Source organism: Gekko japonicus, unplaced genomic scaffold (genome assembly GCF_001447785.1).
Source record: "Gekko japonicus isolate JY-2015 unplaced genomic scaffold, Gekko_japonicus_V1.1 scaffold91, whole genome shotgun sequence".
Lineage (NCBI taxonomy): Eukaryota > Metazoa > Chordata > Lepidosauria > Squamata > Gekkonidae > Gekko > Gekko japonicus.
Genome location: NW_015172555.1, coordinates 742,258 through 761,763, shown reverse-complemented (window position 1 = coordinate 761,763; position 19,506 = coordinate 742,258). Strand labels below are relative to the sequence as shown.

The window sequence follows — 19,506 nt, the reverse complement described above, 5'->3', positions numbered from 1 at the left end:
TCCAGAGGAACTGGTTGGCCCCTGTGTGAGACAGGAAGCTGGACTAGATGGACCCTCACTGGTCTGGCCCAGCAGGGCTCTTCTGAGGTTCTTCTCAGGGGAAGTCCTCGGCCTCTCTGCTCTGTTGTTGGCCCTCCAGAGGAACTGGCTGGCCGCTGTGTGAGACGGGAGGCTGGACTAGATGGACCCTCCCTTGTCTGACCCAGCAGGGCTCTTCTGAGGTTTTTATCAGGGGAAGTCCTCGGCCTCTCTGCACTGTTGCTGGCCCTCCAGAGGAACTGGTTGGCCCCTGTGTGGGATGGGATGCTGGACTAGATGGATCACTGGTCTGATCCAGCAGGGCTCTTCTTCTGTTCTTAGGAGTGTGAAGTTTGGGGAGGGGAGGGACCTCGGCAGGGTATATAAGGCCGCAGAGTCCAACCTCCAAAGCAGCCATTTTCTCCAGGGGGACTGATCTTGGTTGTCTGGAGATCAATTGTAATGGTAGGAGATCTCCAGGTGCCACCTGGAGGTTGGCAACCCTACTCTGGGAAGTAAGAGGAAAATTGTACTTCTATAAATATATATGTATATATTGGGAACATACGTTTTTCCAGTAGTGAAATGGTTATCCAGAGAAAGGCCCAGACGTATCCTCAACACTGGAAGTTTGTCTAGAGGATACTTGGGGGGGGTTTTTTTTGAGAATGTCAGTATTTTCTTCGTTCCTCATCTGTTTTCAAAGAGCTGCACGTGTTGCTTTGGTCAAACAGCCGACTGCGGATTCATCCCTGCCCTCGGGGGTCTCCGTCTGTGCCTGTGAAGTTCACGTTATGCAACTGACCTCAAAGAGCGAGGCAGCCGAATGCATCCGGTAAAAAATGGAAAAGGGCATGGCAAGGTTCACAATGATGATCCAAGGCTCAAATCCAAACACCATCTCTTCCAGTCCGTTATCGTACTCTGGCCGGCAGCCAAAAGCGGCTGGAATCCAAAGCTTGGGGGGGGGGCGCAAAAAAAAGGGAATACATTAAAACCAACATAAACTTTAATTAATTTATGTGTTTCATAGCCTGTCTTTCTCCCCAGTGGGGACTTAAAGCGGCCCACATGATTCTTCTCTCCTCCATTCTATCCTCACAACAACCCAGTGAGGTAGGTGAGGTTGAGAGTTTGTAACTGTCCCAAGGCCACCCGGTGAGCTTCTACAGCCAAGTGGGGACTCGAACCTGGGTCTTCCAGGCCCTATTCTGACTATCCCAGGCCACACCAGCTTGCAGCCTAAATCACTTGCACTCTGTTGCACCCGACCTTCCCTCTTGGCTCAAGGCAGTTCCGGGCACGCCTACTGAAGTCTGCAAGCCGGTTTGGATTGAATGTCCCTCCTGTTACAGAATTCTACAGAAAAGCAGCATTGCAGCTAACTTTGGTGTGACCTCGGACCCCTCTCCCATGAGTGAAGCCCCACCCAGACCAAGCCCAGGACTGTATTTTGGAAGACAGTGGAACTGGTGATACACCTAAAGCTGCTACGGGGCCAGGACTTGGGCCGGATCCAGAGGTGTGGTTTCAAAGCAACAGAACCCAGCCGTGTCTTTTCAGAGCGCTGCTGCACCAGTTATTTTTTTTCGTGAACATGGAGGAGCGACACATCCCACTCGGCCTGTGCCAGACAAAAACTTCATTTGTGGTAAGCAGGGTGGCCAGGTCCTGCCTGGCAGCTGGCGGGGGGCTCCTGGGTCCTTCCTGAGATCTTCTGCCATGGGTGATGACATCACCCAGAAGGGACATCAACCAGTGACGTCATCGCATGAGTGTGTGGGAGGGGGACACTCTAGTATCTGGGCAAAACTCGATGGGTTTTGCCTTCAATGGTCTTTGCCTTCAAAACCATAGAGTTTGACCGAAAACCAAAGCATTACCCCCCTCCATGTTGGCGGTGCAATGACGTCACTTCCAGGGGATGTCATTGCGTTGGGGACATCATGTGGCAATGTCACTGTTTGGGGTGGGGGTTCCCCTGCCGGCCAGCTGGCCAGCAGTGGATCAGAGCCCCCCAAAATGGGGGAAACCCCACTAGGACCTGAGGGTTCGGAACCCTAGTGGTAAATATTCTCCAGCTAACATCTGTAGAATAGCTTCAGGTGGTTCAGCATGTTGGTCTGAAGCAACAGAACAAGGCTTGAGTCCAGTGGCTCCTTTAAGACCAACAAAGCTTAATTCTGGGTTTAAACCTTCGTGTGCACGCACAGCGTGCACACGAAAGCTTATACCCAGAATTAAACTTTGTTGGTCTTCAAGGTTCCCATTGGACTCACTTTGATCTGCAGAGAGATGATGCTTTTGTTCTCTGAATCAATCCTTGTGGTTACTCCATAAAGAACTACAGGGGCAACTTTCAGACTGAAAACTTGGACAGCACCGGGAATATAATTTGCACCTGCATATTTTTTTTTGGGGGGGGAAGTGCTGCTAGCACAAGTGTTTGCTTTATTTCTTATCAGCTACTGATGTGGTCCCCATTTTAAATTAGATGGGAAAAGAATACCCAAATGCAAAATTTAAATCAGACGAAAAAAAGAACCCCCAAGTACAAAACTCCTTGACCTGCTGGATTTCTTCAGTCACCATTCAGTGTCCAGCGGTATACTGTAGGATTTCTCTCTCTTTTTAGAGAAGGTAGCTACTTTAGATTTCTGGTCATTTACTCTCAGGCCTTCCCTAATAGAACATTCCAAACAGGTTTTTAAAGGTCTCTGAAGACCACCTCTTGTCCGAGATAATCGGACAGTATCATCAGCATAGAGATGGATTAATGCAACTGGCCGAGCAAGGTGGGTGAAGAGGACTCATTAAAATGAGGTGAAAGATCATTCATATAAAGATTAAATACAAGTGGGGCCAAGAGGCAACCCTGTCCAACCCCATTATCGAGGCTGAATGAGTCAAGTCAGCTCGCCAGCATGACCACAGGTATCTGTAGCATGGGACACACACACACACAGAGGTCATTTTGGGGGGGATCGCAGGGGATCGCAGTTCCCCCGGGTGAGGTATGGGGGGTGGGACACATGACGAAGCCCCGCCCCCTGCTTTCGGCCACCCTGCTTCCGGCCCTCATTCAGCTAGGAGGAGGCAGGAGAAGAGGGAGGGTAAGTTGCTTCCTCCCTGCCTCTCCCCACCCCTGCCTGCCTGGGGCCAGGGAGGGCCTTCGCAGGGCTTCCTTGCACTCCCGCCGGCCTTGCAGCCCCTCATGGGGCTCGGCAGTGGAGCTGCAAGGCCGGCGGTGGCGGCCGGGACCGTTGGGGGCGGGGTGTGTGGCCTTATGACACACTTCCGGTGATGTCAGGGGGTGTGGCCTTATGACACATTTCCGGTGATGTCAGGGGGTGTGGCATATGCTAATGAGTTCCCCTAGCTCTTTTTCTACGAAATGACCCCTGCACACACACCATAATGCCTCCCAAGATTCCCCATTTCACATGTTCATTTTCTTTGCATCGCTGTCTTATTCTCAGCAGCTCTGAGAATAACAACAACAGAGAACAGATCCAGGTGGGGTCGCCGTGTTGGTCTGAAGCAGCAGAACAAAGTTTGAGCTCAGTGGGGGCTCCTTTAAGGCCAACCAAGTTTTATTCCGAGAGCTTCTACCCAGAACAGAGGTTTGTTGGTCTTAAAGGAGCCGCTGGACTCAAACCCGTGTTCAGCGACAGAGAACGACGGAGCTGCTCATTGGGGATCCTGCTCCGAAGTCCTTTTCCTCTTCACGGCCACCTCAGGCTGGTTTTATTTAAACACTGAGTCATACAAGCAACTTCTGAAGAAGGCCCGTGCTTCCTACAGCCGTGCCACACAGGCTCTTGGGTAGGGTTGCCAGCCTCCAGGTGGGGCCTGGGGATCCCCCGCTTTTACCACTGATCTCCAGCTGACAGAGATCAGCTCCCCTGGAGGAAATGGCTGCTTTGGAGGGTGGCCTCTGTGGCCTTGGGCCATGCTCAGGCCCCTCCCCAAACCCCTCCCTCTCCTGGCTCCACCCCCAAAGTCTCCGGGTGTTTCCCAACCAGGTCCTGGCAACCCTACTCTTGGGTAACCAACCATGGGTGCAGCAATGCTCAAAGGAACTGCTGACGGGGTTAGGACTCCAGCAACTGGCTCAAGGAAATAACCTGCACCCTCATGGCTGGGTCCCCAAAACCACCACCTCCTCAGCGTGGGTCGGAGGCCTTCATTTCCAGCCTCCCTAAAACCAGGCTATGGTCTCAAATAGCCCTCCTTTCTCCTCATGTGTTTAAAGGGAATGGACACTCCACACATGGGGTCGGATTAGAGCGGCTGGCTCCGGGTTGGGAAATACCTGGAGATTCTGGGGGCGGAGCCTGAGGCGAGCAGGGTTCAGGGAGGGGAGGGGCCTCAGCAGGGTCCAATCCAGGGATGGCAGAAACCAAGGGGGGAAAGGTGGTGGTGGTGGTGGGAGAACTCGGCCCAAGATATGGCTGTGATCTAGGAGGGTCAAGCTAACAAAATAAGTTGCTATAAAAATACAAATACTTATTACGGTCTACACATTAGTAAAACATAAAATAGGTTAAAAGAAATGATCCAAATATCAGACTCTAAAAACTTTTTTCACACAGAACTGAAAGTTGTGTCATTTCCATTTGATTACTCCCTTTGATGGAAGAGACACACATCCAGACACACTGGATAGTTGTTACCAGAACTATTTGGAGAGCGCCTGCAGTTACGATGAGAGATTATCCATGGCCTGCTGTGTAAACATTTAGCAACTGCTCATCACAATTGAAAGCAACACCTGGCTCTAAAGAAAATCTCTGTTCACATATTTAGTTTTGGATGTGTGTTGTTTTACAACAGTAATATTGACCACTGAGGACGGCCCAGAGGGTCATAAGATATCCCCATCGACTGTGTATGTAAAACTTTCAGCTCTGTGTGTAAAAAGTTTAAAAGTCTGATATTTGGATCATTTCTTTTAACCTATTTTATCTTTTACTAATGTGTACATCATAATAAATATTTGTATTCCTATAACAACTTATTTTGTTAGCTTGACCCTCATATATCACGCTACAATGTAGAGACGCCAGCCTCTGGGGGGGGGGACCTGGGGGGGGGTCTCCCAGAATTAAAGCTCATCTCCAGACTACAGAGATCAGTTTCCCATGGAGAAAATGGAAGCTCCGGAGGGTGGACTCTCTGGCCCTGCACCCCACTGAGGTCCCTGTCCTCCCCAGGCTCCACCCCCAAATCTCCAGGAGTTTCTTGGCCTGGATCTGGCAGTGTCCCCTGCCGGTGGCCATAGAGTACCCCCTCTAAAGCAGCTATTTTCTCCAGGAAAACTGATCTCTGTCATTTGGAAATCAACTGTAATAGCAGGAAGTCTCCATGCCTCAACTGGAGGTTGGCAACCATAAGTTGGATCGAGCACAAAACATCTGCTTGTCTTGCATCCCCATTTGCATTCCCACTTGCACAGGATCTTGTGCAATCAATTTCTGAGCACAGGAATATATGGGGACGAAAAAGCTACGTGCACAAGGGGAACGACGCGGAATTCCTTTGTGTTTAGAAATCCTGAGGAAATCATCGGGCCTGAGTTGCAAATGGTCTGTTTGATCTCCATTGATTTCAGTGCCGTTTAAGAACACTGACATTCCCACGTGGGCTTAGACAGAGGCCCTAAATGTTCATTCTTAAGCCTGTCCCTCAGTTTTATTGTGATTTATATCAATAGGGTTGCCAGCTCCAGGGTGGGAAACACCTGGAGTTTTAGGGGGTGGAGCCTGGGGAGGGTGGGGTTTGGGGAGGGGAGGGACTTTAATGGAGCATAATGCCACGGAGTCCACCTTCCAAAGCAGCCATGTTCTCCGGGTAAACTGACCTCTGTTGCCTGGAGAGTTGTAATCCCAGGAGATCTCCAGCTGCTCCAATTGGCAACCCTACCTGGACAGCAGTTGTAATCCCAGGAGATCTCCAGCCGCCTCCTGGTACTTGGAAACCCTCTTTATCAATGAGGAAGTAAGTTGCAGGTGAGGGCCGTTACCCAATCCCTTGACTCCCATGTGCAATAAACCTGTAAATAATTGCTTAGCTCTTGTCTGGCTGCTGTTTGGTGGGGAAATGGACAGACGGAGAGGGAGAGAGTGGCTAATCCTCCCCCCACCCACCCCCCAACAGGCCTCTGCTGCTGGTGCTGGGACGCTCAGACTTCTGCAGGTGATGTTGACTTTGGCGCTGGGAAAAGTTTCACCTGCTGCTTCCTGCAGACTGAGCAGCTCTTTGGGAATGCCCCAGCAGCCGGCCCAAGTTGTTTGTTCCCCCACCACCACCGATGAGATGGACCTGGGGTTGCCAGCTCTGGGCTAGGAAGTGCCTGGAGGTTTTGGGGGTGGAGCCTGGGGGAGGGACAGGACCTCAGTGGGGCATCATGCCACGGAGTCCACCTTCCAAAGCAGCCACTGTATCCAGGGGAACTACCTAAGAATCATAGAATCATAGAGTTGGAAGGGACCTCCAGGGTCATCTAGTCCAGCCCCCTGCACAATGCAGGGAATTCACAAATACCTCCCCCACCCCACACCCCCAGTGACCCCTCTTCCATGCCCAGAAGGTGACAAAAAACCTCCAGGAGAAACCGGGCTGGAGAAAAACGGCTTCCGTTTTCAAGAGAGCCAGTTTGGAGTAGTGGTTAAGTGTGCGGACTCTAATCTGGGAGAACTGGGTTTGATTCCCCACTCCTCCACTTGCACTTGCTGGATGACCTTGGGCAAGCCATAGTTCTGTCAGAGCTGTCCTTGAAAAAGAGCAGTTTCTGTCAGAACTCTCTCGGCCCCGCCTACCTCACAGGGTGTCTGCTGTGGGGAGGGGAAGGGAAAGGAGTTTGTAAGCCGCTCTGAGACTCCTTTGGGTAGTGAAGGGCCATGGGGTATAAATCCAATCTCTTCTTCTTTCTGACCCCAATGTGGTGATCAGCACTTCCCCGGGCGTGTAAGAAAGGGCCACAAGAACTAAACAACCCTTCCTGCCCTCCCTCTCATGATCTGCCTCAGTTCACACAACCGGCATTGCTGTCAGATGGCCAGCTAGCCTCTGTTTGAAAACCTCCAAAGCAGGGGAGCCCACCGCCTCCCGAGGAAACCTGCTCCACTGTTCCACCTCGGTTGTCTGGAAATCCATTGTAATAGAGGGAAATCTGCAGGTGCCACCTGGAGGGTGGCAACCCTAAATGGAACCCTTGTGGGAGAGCCCTCCTTATTTCCGCACGGCAGCTTACCGACAGATTGCACAGGAACAGGAAAGCTGCGACGTTCTTCAGGATGCGCCGCTTGTTGAGGGGGAAGTTTCTCCCATAGTGTGGGGAATCGGATGGAGCAGGGGGGAAAGCTCTGCTGGCGTTGCCCTTCCCTTCATCCGCCACACCCGGGCCGTTGCTCTCAGGCAGGGAAACACTGCCGTTGGACTTGCAGGACAACTCTCCACTCTGGATGCCGTTGGTCCCATTATAGATTTCTTTGTAAGACGGTGCAGGAGAAAGCGTGCTCCCGTTGGACACGGTGAGTATCCGAAGAGTTTTGATGTCATCGTGACCCTTATCGTGCTCACGATGTATTGATTCGATTATAAAGAGGTTCTGGACATATTTCTCAACGATAACGAGTATGGAATAAGGCAGGTTGTACCACGCATAGGCAGGGTGGGTTTCGGCACAGATAATTGCCAGGATGGAGCCCCACGAAAGGAGCCAGGATCCCGAAGCCGTTCCAACCAGAAGGTCCCCGTCAAGTTTCCTGGCTGGGTTTTTGGAAACATCCAGTGACCTGCCTTCAAGTCTGTAGATCAGCAGAGCGACAATCCCAGCCGCACACATCAGGGTCAGTACGATGATGGCATACAAGTAAAACATCATGAGTGCAATTTCACTCTTTAGCTTGGAACGCCCGATCTGAATCAAGTACACCACCACGACGGCGATGGTGGTGGCAAACACAACCATTCCCACAATGGTGCCGAACGTTTTGCCTTGAAACCTGAAGGGTATCTTGTGATGCTGAAGGTGCTCGATGTTGCGCCCAATGTTCTTCCAGAGCACATAGAGCACTGTGGATGCTAAGATGTGATACTCTATGTTGAAAGGGTACAAGTAGTATATCCCTTGAGAAAATATGGAGCAGAGAGACGGAATGGTACAATTACACTGCGGAGCATGGTCATCCAACTCTACAGAAAGAGAGAATGTATGAAGGTGCATTAAGTTATAAATGCCATTTTAGAGGTGGATGCGATCAGGCTGCACAAATGCTACGCCAATGGGAACAGAAAGCTTTTGGGACCACACATGAATCCACCTTACACTGACTCAGACCATCGATCCATCCTGGTCAGTCCTATCTACTCAGGTGGGCAGCCGCTCTCCAGGGTCTCAGGCAGAGGGAGTCTTTCACATCACCTGCTACCTGGTCCTTTTAACTGGAGATGCTGGGGACTGAACCCGGGACCATCTGCATGCAAAGTAGAGTCTCTGAGCCACAACTCCTCCACACAATCAGCCTCTGTGGAGAAGCACCTGGAAATAAACGCCCCTCACAAGAAACAGATCCAGTACAACCCCCCAAATGGACTCCTCCAAACCATACTGAGGAACCTGGTCCAGTAAAGGGGCTCATGAAATTTTTTTTTCCCTGCTGATATTGGCTGACTTTAATGTTTTGTAAAACACAAAGGACATAAAGGAGAAGACAGATGTGTGGTAGGCAGTCAAAGGCCGGAGTGACAGATGAATTTCTTTTCTTTTCTTTGTGCCCCCCGAAGGGGATTTTTTATTTGCATTTTCTATAACTATATAGAAACTATAACTAAAAATTGGAAAGGGGAGGGATACTAAAACCCTAACACTCTAACTATGGGAAATGGGGAAAGGACAAACTAATACATTAAAAACTACTTGATGGGGGAAGGAAACTACTATTCTAAACTATTTCATCTATTGGATTTGGGGAGGGCGACAGACGAATTTCTTATAAGGTACTTTTTTTCTTGTTTGCTGTCAAGTCACAGGTGACTCGAGGCCTCCTCGCAGGGTTTCCAAGGCAAGGGACATCCAGAGGTGGTTTGCCCTTGCCTGACTCCGCGTAGCGACCCTGGACTCCCTTGGAGGTCTCCCATCCAAAGACTAGCCGGGGCTGACCCTGCCCAGCTTCCGAGATCTGACGAGGCCACGCTAGCCTGGGCGACCCAGGGCAGGGCCAGCTATTGACTGGCCAGATGAAAATAAAGAGTGCCGATAACAGGGGACGGTTAAGGAGGAAGAGCCCATTCGGGGAATGAAAGATATCATTATTTGGTCAAGGTTCAAAGAAAGCGAGAAAGAGAATCAAGAGAGGAAGTGAAGCGGCAATAAGAAAATGACGATGTTTGACAGTCAACAGGAGGAGTTTAAATGAGATATCAGAAGGAAAAATTGAGCCAGTGTAAATAGAGACAAGAGGACGACCACAGAGATAGCAACAAATAACACAGATTGTGCAGATTTGAGAATTCAAGAATTCAAAAGAAAGCAGATTTCAGGGATGAGACAGGACAGCCTGGCAAAAGATTATTGTGGTAGGCAACTCCCCCCCCTCTCCCTGTGTACAGAGCCTTTATAAAACAGGGAAGTCAAACGTTAAGAAACGAGCAATGCCCTTCTCTTACCTATGGAGATGTTTCCAAACCCAAGAGTAATGAGTCTCTCCTTGTGCTCATTGAGTTGATGCTTGGATTCTGCTAAGACGGCATTTGTCCACAGAAGCAAATTTGTGAACACTGAATGGATCACTCCAAACCTAGAAGACAACATACATGCATTTTGTTGACAAACGCCTCTTAAAGATGGACATGAATATTTTACTTATTGACATTTAAACTGGCGCATAAGTGACTGAGTCTCAAGCATTAAAATATCTCTCTGCCTTGTCAGAAGAAGCTAGAGATTATCATAAAAGAAGCTACCTTACTGGGGGCCTGTGGAAACAATGGCTCAGGGCTGGATAGACATTACACCTCCAGTGAAGAAACCCCTGGCTTTGGACTCAGTACCTTGAACAGGATATGAAACAGGGAGAAAACAAACAAAAAACAACCCAGGAATCTCTCCTTTCCTTATATGACACTGTGTGGGCATTCTACAGTACAGGAACTGTGATCTAGACCTATAGAATCACAGAGTTGGAAGGGGCCACGGAGGCCATCTACTCCCACCCCCTGCTCAACGCAGGATCAGCCTAGAGCATCCCTGACAAGTGTTCGTCCAGCCGCTGCTTGAAGACTGCCAGTGAGGGGGAGCTCACCACCTCCTGAGGCAGCCAGCTCTGCTGCTGAGCTACTCTTACTGTAAAATAATTTCCCCCATAGTACCTACCCAGCTGCTACCTTTCTGCTCATAATGTAAACCCATGATTGCAAGTCCTGTCCTCTGCTGCTAAGAGGAAGAGCTCCCTGTCCTCCTCTAACGGACAGCCCTTCCAATACATGTTCCCTCCTCAACTTCCTCTTCTCCAGACTGAACATTCCCAAGTCCCTCAGCCTTTTCTTGCAGGGCTTCTTGCCCTCAACCTTCTTGACCATCCACTGACTGGAAAATCCTGAGCAAACCCCAGACTGCTTTTATGTTTATAACATGTCAAAAACATGTTCACCACAAGCTGGTACCTGCCCTGCACCGAGGGAAAAAGGTGGCAAGACCCAGGGGTCATTTCCTGCAGGAGCACACAGGAGTGGAGTTCTGGTAGTAAAGAGCCCAGGGGGCAGGCACATGCAACAAGCCTCACCCCCTGCTCCCAGCAGCCCTCAGTCAGAGCAAGAAGCAGCCAGGTAAGTTGCAGAGCCCCGCCCCTGGCCCAAAGCAGTCCAGTGGCACCTTTAAGACCAAGTTTTATTCAGGTACAAGCTCTCCCTCCTCTGCCAGGGCAGATCTGCATGTCTCCCCCCCCCCAAAAATAGCTAGCAATCCAAAAGAGTCCAGTGGAGCCTGAGCGGTGGGTGTTGCCTTCTGACACGCTTCCGGTGATGTCAGGGGGTGTGGTACATGCAAATGAGTTATGCTAATAAGTTATGCTAATGAGCTTCTGCACCTCTTTTTCTACGAAATGACCCCTGGCGAGACCTGGTTCCTAAAGAGTGTCCAAGGACAGGCTGCGTGCGCCATCAGTCGGAAGCAGAGACTGCCTCCCGCCAAGTCCTCCCAACTCACAGTGAAAAGATACTAGGAAGGAGCCCAGCCCCACAATAGACACAATATGCAACAGGAAAGAAATAGAGGCTATGAGAAAATACTAGACCTTTGCCCACTGATGGCAGACACTGGCCATCAAAAACAGGGTTGCCAACCGCCAGGTGGCACCTGGAGATCTCCCACTATATGACAGTTGGTCTCCAGACAACCGAGAGCAGTTCCCCTTTAGAAAATGGCTGCTTTGGAGGGTGGGCTCTGTGGGGCTGTGCCCTCTCCTCCCCACACTGTGCCCCCTCTTGGCTCCGCCCACAATATCCCCAGGCGTTTCCCAGCCCAGAGCAGGCAGCCCTAATCAACACAAGGATTCTCCTGCTGTTTAACTGAGGTGAACAGTTCTTCGCATGAGCCTCATGTTTCCACTTCATCGGCTTTTGGGTTTGCTGTTATTTTCCAGGTTAAAAAACAACCACCAACCACCACCCAAATGTATGTTGTTATAAATGCCGGCCATTCTATTATTTTACCTCTCCAGTGTTTTGAAAGACTGAATGATGTCCTTTGCATGGCACCATAAGAAATACACCTGAAAGCAAATATGGATAAAGGTTGTTGCAGGGAAAATGTTGCCACATTAGTTATGTACGTAAACAAATGGAAATAAGCTAAACCGATGGACAAGAGATCACGAACGACCCAAATCCACTCAGCTATAAACGAGCCCTGATGTCCTGGAGGGACATTTTATCTGTACCATTGTCCAGTCTGAAAAGACAGAACTCCTGTGGCAAAGGCACGGAACTGAGCAACACGCGAAGGGCAACGGAAGATGCAGAAATTGAAACACTTCTGTTCCTTACCTACCTCAGTGGTTTCAGTGTCATCAGGAATGACAGTCCCAAATCCCCTTCCCCTTTAAAAACGCCTCGTGTGTGTCGGAGGCTGGTGGTTGCCCTGCTCTGACCCTTTATGCAGAACGCCCGTCTTGGCTGCCTTTATGATTTCCTCCTCTTTATCCTCCCACCAAGGCATACGCCAAAGGAACGGCTTGCTTTCATTTACCTGCTGTACTATATCTATATACCTGTACTATACATATATATATAATGGAAAAATAATAATTCTCAAGGAAGGCAAAACCAATTTGTCTTAATCTGCAAAGACTAACTCTTTGGTGAGGTTGTCTAGGTGATTCCCATTTTATAGACGGGGAAAGTGAGGCTGAGAAATGTTGACTTGATAAAGATCCTACAGTGACTTTGTGGCTGAAAGCAGATATCCAAATCCAGGCCAAACAGCCTATCCACGAATTACATAGGGCCCTTATGCAATGGGAGGTATACAGCAGTCTGCATTCTAGACATACAATGGCTTCTTCTTGGAAGGCTGGATTTATTGTATTATTGTTACTGCTTGCTGTCAAGTCACAGGCGACTTACGGCAACCCCTGGCGGGGGGTTTCCAAGGCAAGAGAGGTTCAGAGGTGGTTTTGCCAGGGCCTGCCTCGACGTAGCGGCCCCGGACTGCCTTGGAGGTCTCCCACCCAAAGACGAGCCAGGGCTGACCCCTGCTTAGCTTCTGAGATAGAACAAGGTTGGGCTAACCTGGGCTACCTAGGTCAGGGTGAATTTATTTTTTCACAGATATCTTTAAATGATTACATTATTACGATAAGAGGTGACTCATGACTTTCTGTGGAACGTTATTCCTTTCACTAACAAATGCACTCAGAACTTGGCCCAGCGTCACGAACATGTACACAAACACCTCACACCCACATATGTGCAATGATGCACATCTACAATACGTTCAGGAACACTCCCCTCTTCCATTGGAAGGGAAGCAGGAAGTAAGGAGGAGGTCTCCCTGCCTTGCCGCTCCAGCGTGCCCCAGGCGCCAGGCTCAGCAGCCTCCTCGTGGGCAGGCAGATGTTAATGAGGAGAAGGCTCCCCTCCTTTCTTCCAAGGACACAACAGGTCTCAAAGCAACCTGACAGTATGTACAGAATGCCAATCACAATGGGGGTTTCTGTCCGCAAGGCGGCCTCCCTACTGGCTGTGCTCGCTTGGGTGGCTTTCTGGCAGACAGATGTGCTTGCACTCTGCACTTCACAGGGGGCCGGACAACTTTCCCAACACCCAGCCTGTTCCCAGGAAAATGGATCAGGTTGCCTTGAGAGAAAAGCCAAGCTGAGCCATCTGTGCCTGGAGTGGGGACTGGCGGCGGGTGGGGGTGGGGGAGTAAGATGTCAACTCGGCTTTATTGATTATAGGCTCCTGGCACAGCATAGTCTGGGGACCATGGGGCTGCTGGGGAGAGCTTCAGGCTGTCCAGTGCACCTTCAGCCCCTTCCTTTCAACCTGAGCCGCAGACCAGATAGAAACCAGTGGCTCTCGGGGTCTGCTGGTCCCTCCTGCCTCAAGATGGGCTGGTGGCCCCCGGGGGCGGTCTGCAGAAAGCTGCTCGAGGGCTCCCTGGCAGACAGCCAATGGCCCAAAGTCCTACTTGTCCGTCGACTTCCCCAACCTTGCTCCAGAGCAGTGTTCCCTCTAAGCTGAGTGAGTGTGAGCTAGCTCACAGTTTTTCAGCCTCCAGCTCACACATTTTAGTCTCAGCTCAGGGAGGAGGGCTCCAGAACAAACTAATTTATGCGGTAGCCAAATCGCTTGCTCACAGCTTTAATGCCAGTAGCGCACAGAGTAGAATTTTTGCTCACGAGACTCCACAGGTTAGAGGGAACATTGCTCCTGAGTAAGGTGGAGAGCTGGGCTTCCACACAAACGGATCTGCTTCTGGAAGAGCCGTTGCCCGGCTTCTCTGAGCGGGGCCGCAGGGCCTCCCACTTCCTAGCTGACCCTTGAAACCCCCCTATACTGCATAGCAAGGGGAAAGACTCCTGGCGGGCTGAGCTGAACCAGCTTTTGCTCCGTGGAAGGCACCGAGTAGGAGAAAGTATCCCCTAATCCTACCCACTGATGCTCCGGCTTATACTACCAGACTCCAGCGTTGTGAAGACAACCTACTGAAATCATCACATCTAGTCCCTGCAGGTAGAGGGTCACCAAACTGCATGGTCACACTGGGCAGAAGGATTGTGTGCCTGGTGGATGCCTTCTCCTGTGAGTGCTTCAGTTATGTGTTCAATGCAGGTTCAAATGTGCTCATGCATACCTGCAGTATATTTTCTTTGATCTCAGGAAAAGGAACAACAAAAGGTTGGGATTAGAGGGGCATGGGAAGCAAGAGAGTTACAGGAGAAGTTTGAGCAGAGACTGAAAAGCCTTTTGTCTAGAGCCCAGTTTTTGCTATTTCAGACCTGGGCCAATAATGGGAGTGTTATTCTCTTTGCTCTGGGTTCTTAGATCATGCCCTTCACTGTAGTGTTGGAGTATTTACAAGAGGCGTATTATGCAGTAGTTGTGTATGGTTGTGTGTCTCTCTCTCCCCTCCTCTGTACAGGTATACAGTACATATGGAGGGGCTAAGGTTACCTTTCCTCTTCAAGGTTGACTGCATAGGGAAGGAAAGGGGGCTTGTGTTGTTCTCCCCATCCTCGGCATTGGCAGAAGGGCCAGGAACAAGCTGACTCTCTGTTTGAAGTCCGAGGCTATTATTTCCATTAGCGCTGGAAAATCTATCCCGTTGCTGCTTTCTGCTTCACTGCTAAAGATTTGGTAGTCATATTCAAGGATGCTGCTAGCAGGCAGTGTGGAATGCAGACGTAGATGTCAAACCGACATATTTTTGGATCTGGAGAAATGACTCCATATTCTTGCCGCACTCTCTCTGGGCACGAGTCCACAGGGCGGATGGGAACTTCTCCTGCACCAGCCTCGGTCGGAAGGCCCCGGAGACTTCGTGCCCTCCCAACGGCCTCGCGCTTCTTTCTTTGTCTTCCCTCTGCTGATGGTATTTTTTTTAGGGTTATAACTTAGTCTGCATCATAGATGTTAGAAAAGTCTTCTTCAGTGGACCCAAACTTGATGATTCTCATGGTGATGTTCTGGAAGGGGACCTGGTGTTACTTGAAACCCAGCACGGCCAGAGGAGGTGAAACATAACTCAGTTGCTTGCCCATTTGGAAAGAAGGTTAAGGCAGTTTAAGCCACATCTTTTCCTGGCAAAGGGACAGTTTTCATTTAGCCACAGGGTGAATACTCCCAAATCTGTGACGGTATCATCTGTAGACCATCCTTTGAGCTGCAAATGGGGGATCTTCATGTCTAATGGACCAGTTCATGCAAGGAGAGTGTGGGCATTGCAAGAAGCACCCCTATGGGGTGTAAAACTCAGTGCCTGGATGCAGGCAGAGAAGGCTGGGGGGTGGGAGAGGGTACACAGCCCGCTTTCACCCCCATCTTACCTTACCTCTCCTTTAGTGGAGAAGGAGCAGGTACAATTAGGTGCTAAAGCAGAGATAAGCCAAGTACCAGTTTGCCTAGAATCCCCTCCAGCTTTCGCTGCCTGTTCCTGGGGCAGATTCAGAATTCTCAACAGAAAACCCGGCTTACACTCCGGTACTTTAGGTGTGATAAATGTAATGTATAGCCAGACACAGCATATGTGAGAATTGGGGACATATAGAAATAATGCAAAACCAAAGACGTTTACCTGCACAAGCGTGTGCACTGCATGCGTCACTGGGAAAATGCCTTCTGCAATCGATAAGCAATCTGAATATCCCACGAAGTATCCAATTTTGAAAGCGTCCATAATTAAAGTAATCATCGCAAACAGAGTAATCCCACCTAAGAAAAGCATTTAAAAGGAAAAAATTGTTATTATGAAGGTGATAACTTTAGAGGCTGATTAAAGCAATTTTTTTAAAAAGGCTAAGCCAAAAAATTAAGCTTGCAGACCCTGAAGCTGGAAACTGGCAATGCTACTTTACACCTATGCAACATACTTCCTCTTCCTTGTAACCCCCCAGAATACAAGCTTGGACAGTTGCTGGAAACGCTGCACGGCTTTTCTGTTTCAGCTGGGTTCTAGTGGAGGGAGGGAGACACTTTTAATTCTGCCCTTGTGCTTTAAAAGATATTAATTTCACAGATGGATTTCAACTAAATTTTGAATTCATTACCTGATCCAAACCGATACACAGGACCCTGGGGGATCAACTTCTTGCTGAAGGAGTCCACCCCCTTTAATCAACAGCCTTGCCAGTCCTTTATGGTTCTCGTGCCCCACAGAAGCCCAAATCCCACCAGAGTTCCAGAGCTGGATCCAAAGTAAATGAGCCATTTCCACTGATCCACCCACCCCTTCCTGCTGCAGAGCCCTCCTTGCATTCCTCAAGGTCTCATGTCCCCAAAAGGGAGCAGCTCATGGAGATCAGTGGGGTGCCGTGGGGAGGGGGAGGCAGGAGAGTTCCCTTCCACAGATGGAAAACTTGGTCTCGATCAATCCCAGGGCCTACCAAGAGCTCTAGTGAAGACAGGGGAACCTGAGGGCGGCCTGCAACAATGGAATGTCTCGGGTTATGAGATATGGGCCTGTCCCTTTAAAATCTCCTGAGCTTTCAGCAGACACGGGCGGGCGAGCCTGGGCACCCAATGGGTCTGCTCTGATCTCTTTAAGTGCTCTGTTGAGCTCAGACCACCCATGGAGCCACTGAGTGTTGTAAGAAGCTCTCCGTGGGAGCTCTCCCAGGTCCTGCAGAAGAATTCCACACACACGTCCCAACACTCCTCAGGATTTCTTAGCTGCCACCTGCTGACCTGTGCCAGCTGCCTCCTGCTTCGTCCATGCCACCTTCGAGCCTGGCACAGTGCCACCTGGCTTCCCAACCCCGCCTTCCCACTACCTCCAAAAACAGGCGACCTATTTATACCCTGCTTTTCTCCTCAATGTGGACCCCAAATGGCTGACCGGATCCTTCTCCCCTCCTGTTTTGTTCTCACAACTCCCCAGTGGGGAAGGCTGGACTGAGAGAAAGTGACCGGCCCGGTGAGCTTGCAGGGGCCAGGAGGTGAAAGCGCCCCACCTACCCACCCGCTTGCGGGGGGCCCGTTCAGCACAGCCGGGGCCTTCCACACCTTCCCCTGCTCTGCATCCTACTGAGTCCCCAAAACACAACTTCTGCAGGCAGATTCAGTGGAAGTCAGCAAGTCCATGTCAACAATTCACCTACACATTTACACGGTCTATTATCAGCACAGTATTTCATGGATTACACATTTTGCCAGCATTGTCTTAGGATACTGTGGCTGTATTCCAGATGTGCTTAAATCCCACAGAACTCAATGGGACTTACTCCCAAGTTGTTGTTCTTGTTCAATCGCACAGTTGAGTCCGACTCTTCGCCACCCCATGGACCAGATCACGCCAGGCCTTCCTGTCTTCCGCTGTCCTCTGAAGTTGGCTCAATTACATGTTCGTTGCATCTATGACACTGTCTAACCATCTCATCCTTTGCCATCCCCGTCTTCTTTGACCTTCAATCTTTCCCAGCATCAGGGTCTTCTCCAGTGAGTGCTCCCTTCTCCTTTGGTGGCCAAAGTATTTGAGCTTCAGTTTCATTATCTGGCCTTCCAGGGAACAGTCAGGGTTGATTTCTTTTAGGACTGACTGATTTGATCTCCTTGCAGGCCAAGGGACTCTCAAGAGTCTTCTCTAGCACCATAGTTCAAAAGAATCTATTCTTCGGCGCTCGGCCTTCCTTATAGTCCAACTCTCGCAGCCATACATGACTACTGGGAATACCATGGCTTTGACCATGCGGACTTATGTTGGCAGGGTGATGTCTCTGCTTTTTATCATGCTGTTTAGGTTCGCCATCGCTCTCCTCCCAAGGAGCAGGCGTCTTTTAATTTCATGGCTGCAGTCCCAAGTAGGCCCACACAAATCTGGACTTCACATGCGACTACAGTTAAGCTCTAGTGCACTTTCAAACACCCCCCACCTATATTTTATTTTGCTGAACACAAATCCTATGGAATGAATGGAACAGTGAGACCAAACTCTTATGCACATTTACTCCAGAGAAAGCTCAGCTGAAGTCATTAGGACTGACTGGGTCACAAAAAGCCTGTAGCTTTGACTGGACCCTGCATCTCGTGTAAGCCAGGATGTCAGCCATTACATCAGCATGATTTTGCGACACTGCTAACCCACATTCTTGTCATTCTTTGGGGTCAGGAAGCCATTTCTCTCCAGGCCAGTTTGGCTAGGCGTCTTGGAGGTTTTTTGCCACCTTCTGGGCCCGGAGCAGGGGTCACTGGGGGTGGGTGGGGTCTTTGTGAATTTCCTGCATTGTGCAGGGGGTTGGACTAGATGGCCCTGGAGGTCCCTTCCAACTCTATTATTACATCCTACGAAAATGTGGAGCCCTATAAGGAAAGTTACAGCGCAAGCCTGGACAGAGTTACCCCATGCTACACACATTGGCTTCAATGGACTTGGAAAGGGGTGACTTTGTATAGGATTGCTTGTCTTGGGCCTGACTTCTTTCTGCGTGAAGATGGAAGGAGCCACGGCCTGGAGATCACAGGCAGGGCGATCCCCTGCAGGGCTGCTTAGACGTGAAGGTTCTGGGGAGAAGACCTTGCAGAACGCCATGAGGGATTAACTACACAGGGCACTCCTCTTCCCCCCCCCCCACACACACACAGACAAGGGCCATCCTGGTGGGTCAGGCACTCCTGGGACTATGGCAGTCCCCCTTCCCCTCATGGCCTGGGGCTTGCCAACCGCCAGAATCAGCCCTTTCCTCGGATACCCCCCCCCACCAGGATCAGCCCCGGAGCCAGACAGCTGGGGAGCAGCAGTGTGGCATCGGTGCTCTGCTCCCACGCTTGGGATGCCAGCCTCCAGGTGGGGCCTGGGGACACTCTGCCGCCCCCCCCCCCGAATTGCCGCTCCTCTCCAGACTACAGTGGCCAGCTCCCCTGGGCATCGTGCCCCACTGTGGGGCATGCTCTGCAGGGTCCGCTCCCAAACCTCCAGGACTTTCCCGACCTGGATCTGGCAACCCTACCCCCTCCACACACACCCCCCCCATCAGGTCCAGGTATGGCTCTGAGTTGGCTCGGCTGAGGGGGGGGGAGTCGGATGCAAATCCTGCCCCTGCCCTCAAGCTCCACAGCGGCGGCGGTCTGTCTTCCTCCCTCCCTCCCTCCCTCCCTCCCTGCGCCTGGCCCACCCTGCGGGGCTGTCGCGAAGCCCCCCCCCCCCCCCGGGGGGGGGGGCGCCCCCCCCCCCCCCCCCCCCCCCCCCCTCTCCCCCCCCTCCCAGTCACGGGGCAGGAGGGATCCCTGAGAGCTGCCCAGACCTGCCCCAGCCTGTGAGCCCGGCGGCAA

At 50.8% G+C, this 19,506-nt stretch overlaps 1 protein-coding gene across 1 annotated transcript in view; it reads right to left on the bottom strand.

The window, feature by feature from the left end:
- Positions 1 to 805: 805 nt before the first annotated feature.
- OTOP1 (otopetrin 1) overlaps positions 806 to 19,506 on the bottom strand; it is a 19,508-nt gene continuing 807 nt past the window's right edge. Inside the window, exons 2-6 of the mRNA XM_015421173.1 lie at positions 15,818 to 15,954; positions 11,734 to 11,792; positions 9,691 to 9,821; positions 7,274 to 8,217; positions 806 to 976 (exon numbers count right to left, since the gene is read on the bottom strand). Coding sequence (XP_015276659.1) covers positions 806 to 976; positions 7,274 to 8,217; positions 9,691 to 9,821; positions 11,734 to 11,792; positions 15,818 to 15,954 — 1,442 coding nt within the window. The remainder of the gene's footprint in view (positions 977 to 7,273; positions 8,218 to 9,690; positions 9,822 to 11,733; positions 11,793 to 15,817; positions 15,955 to 19,506) is intronic.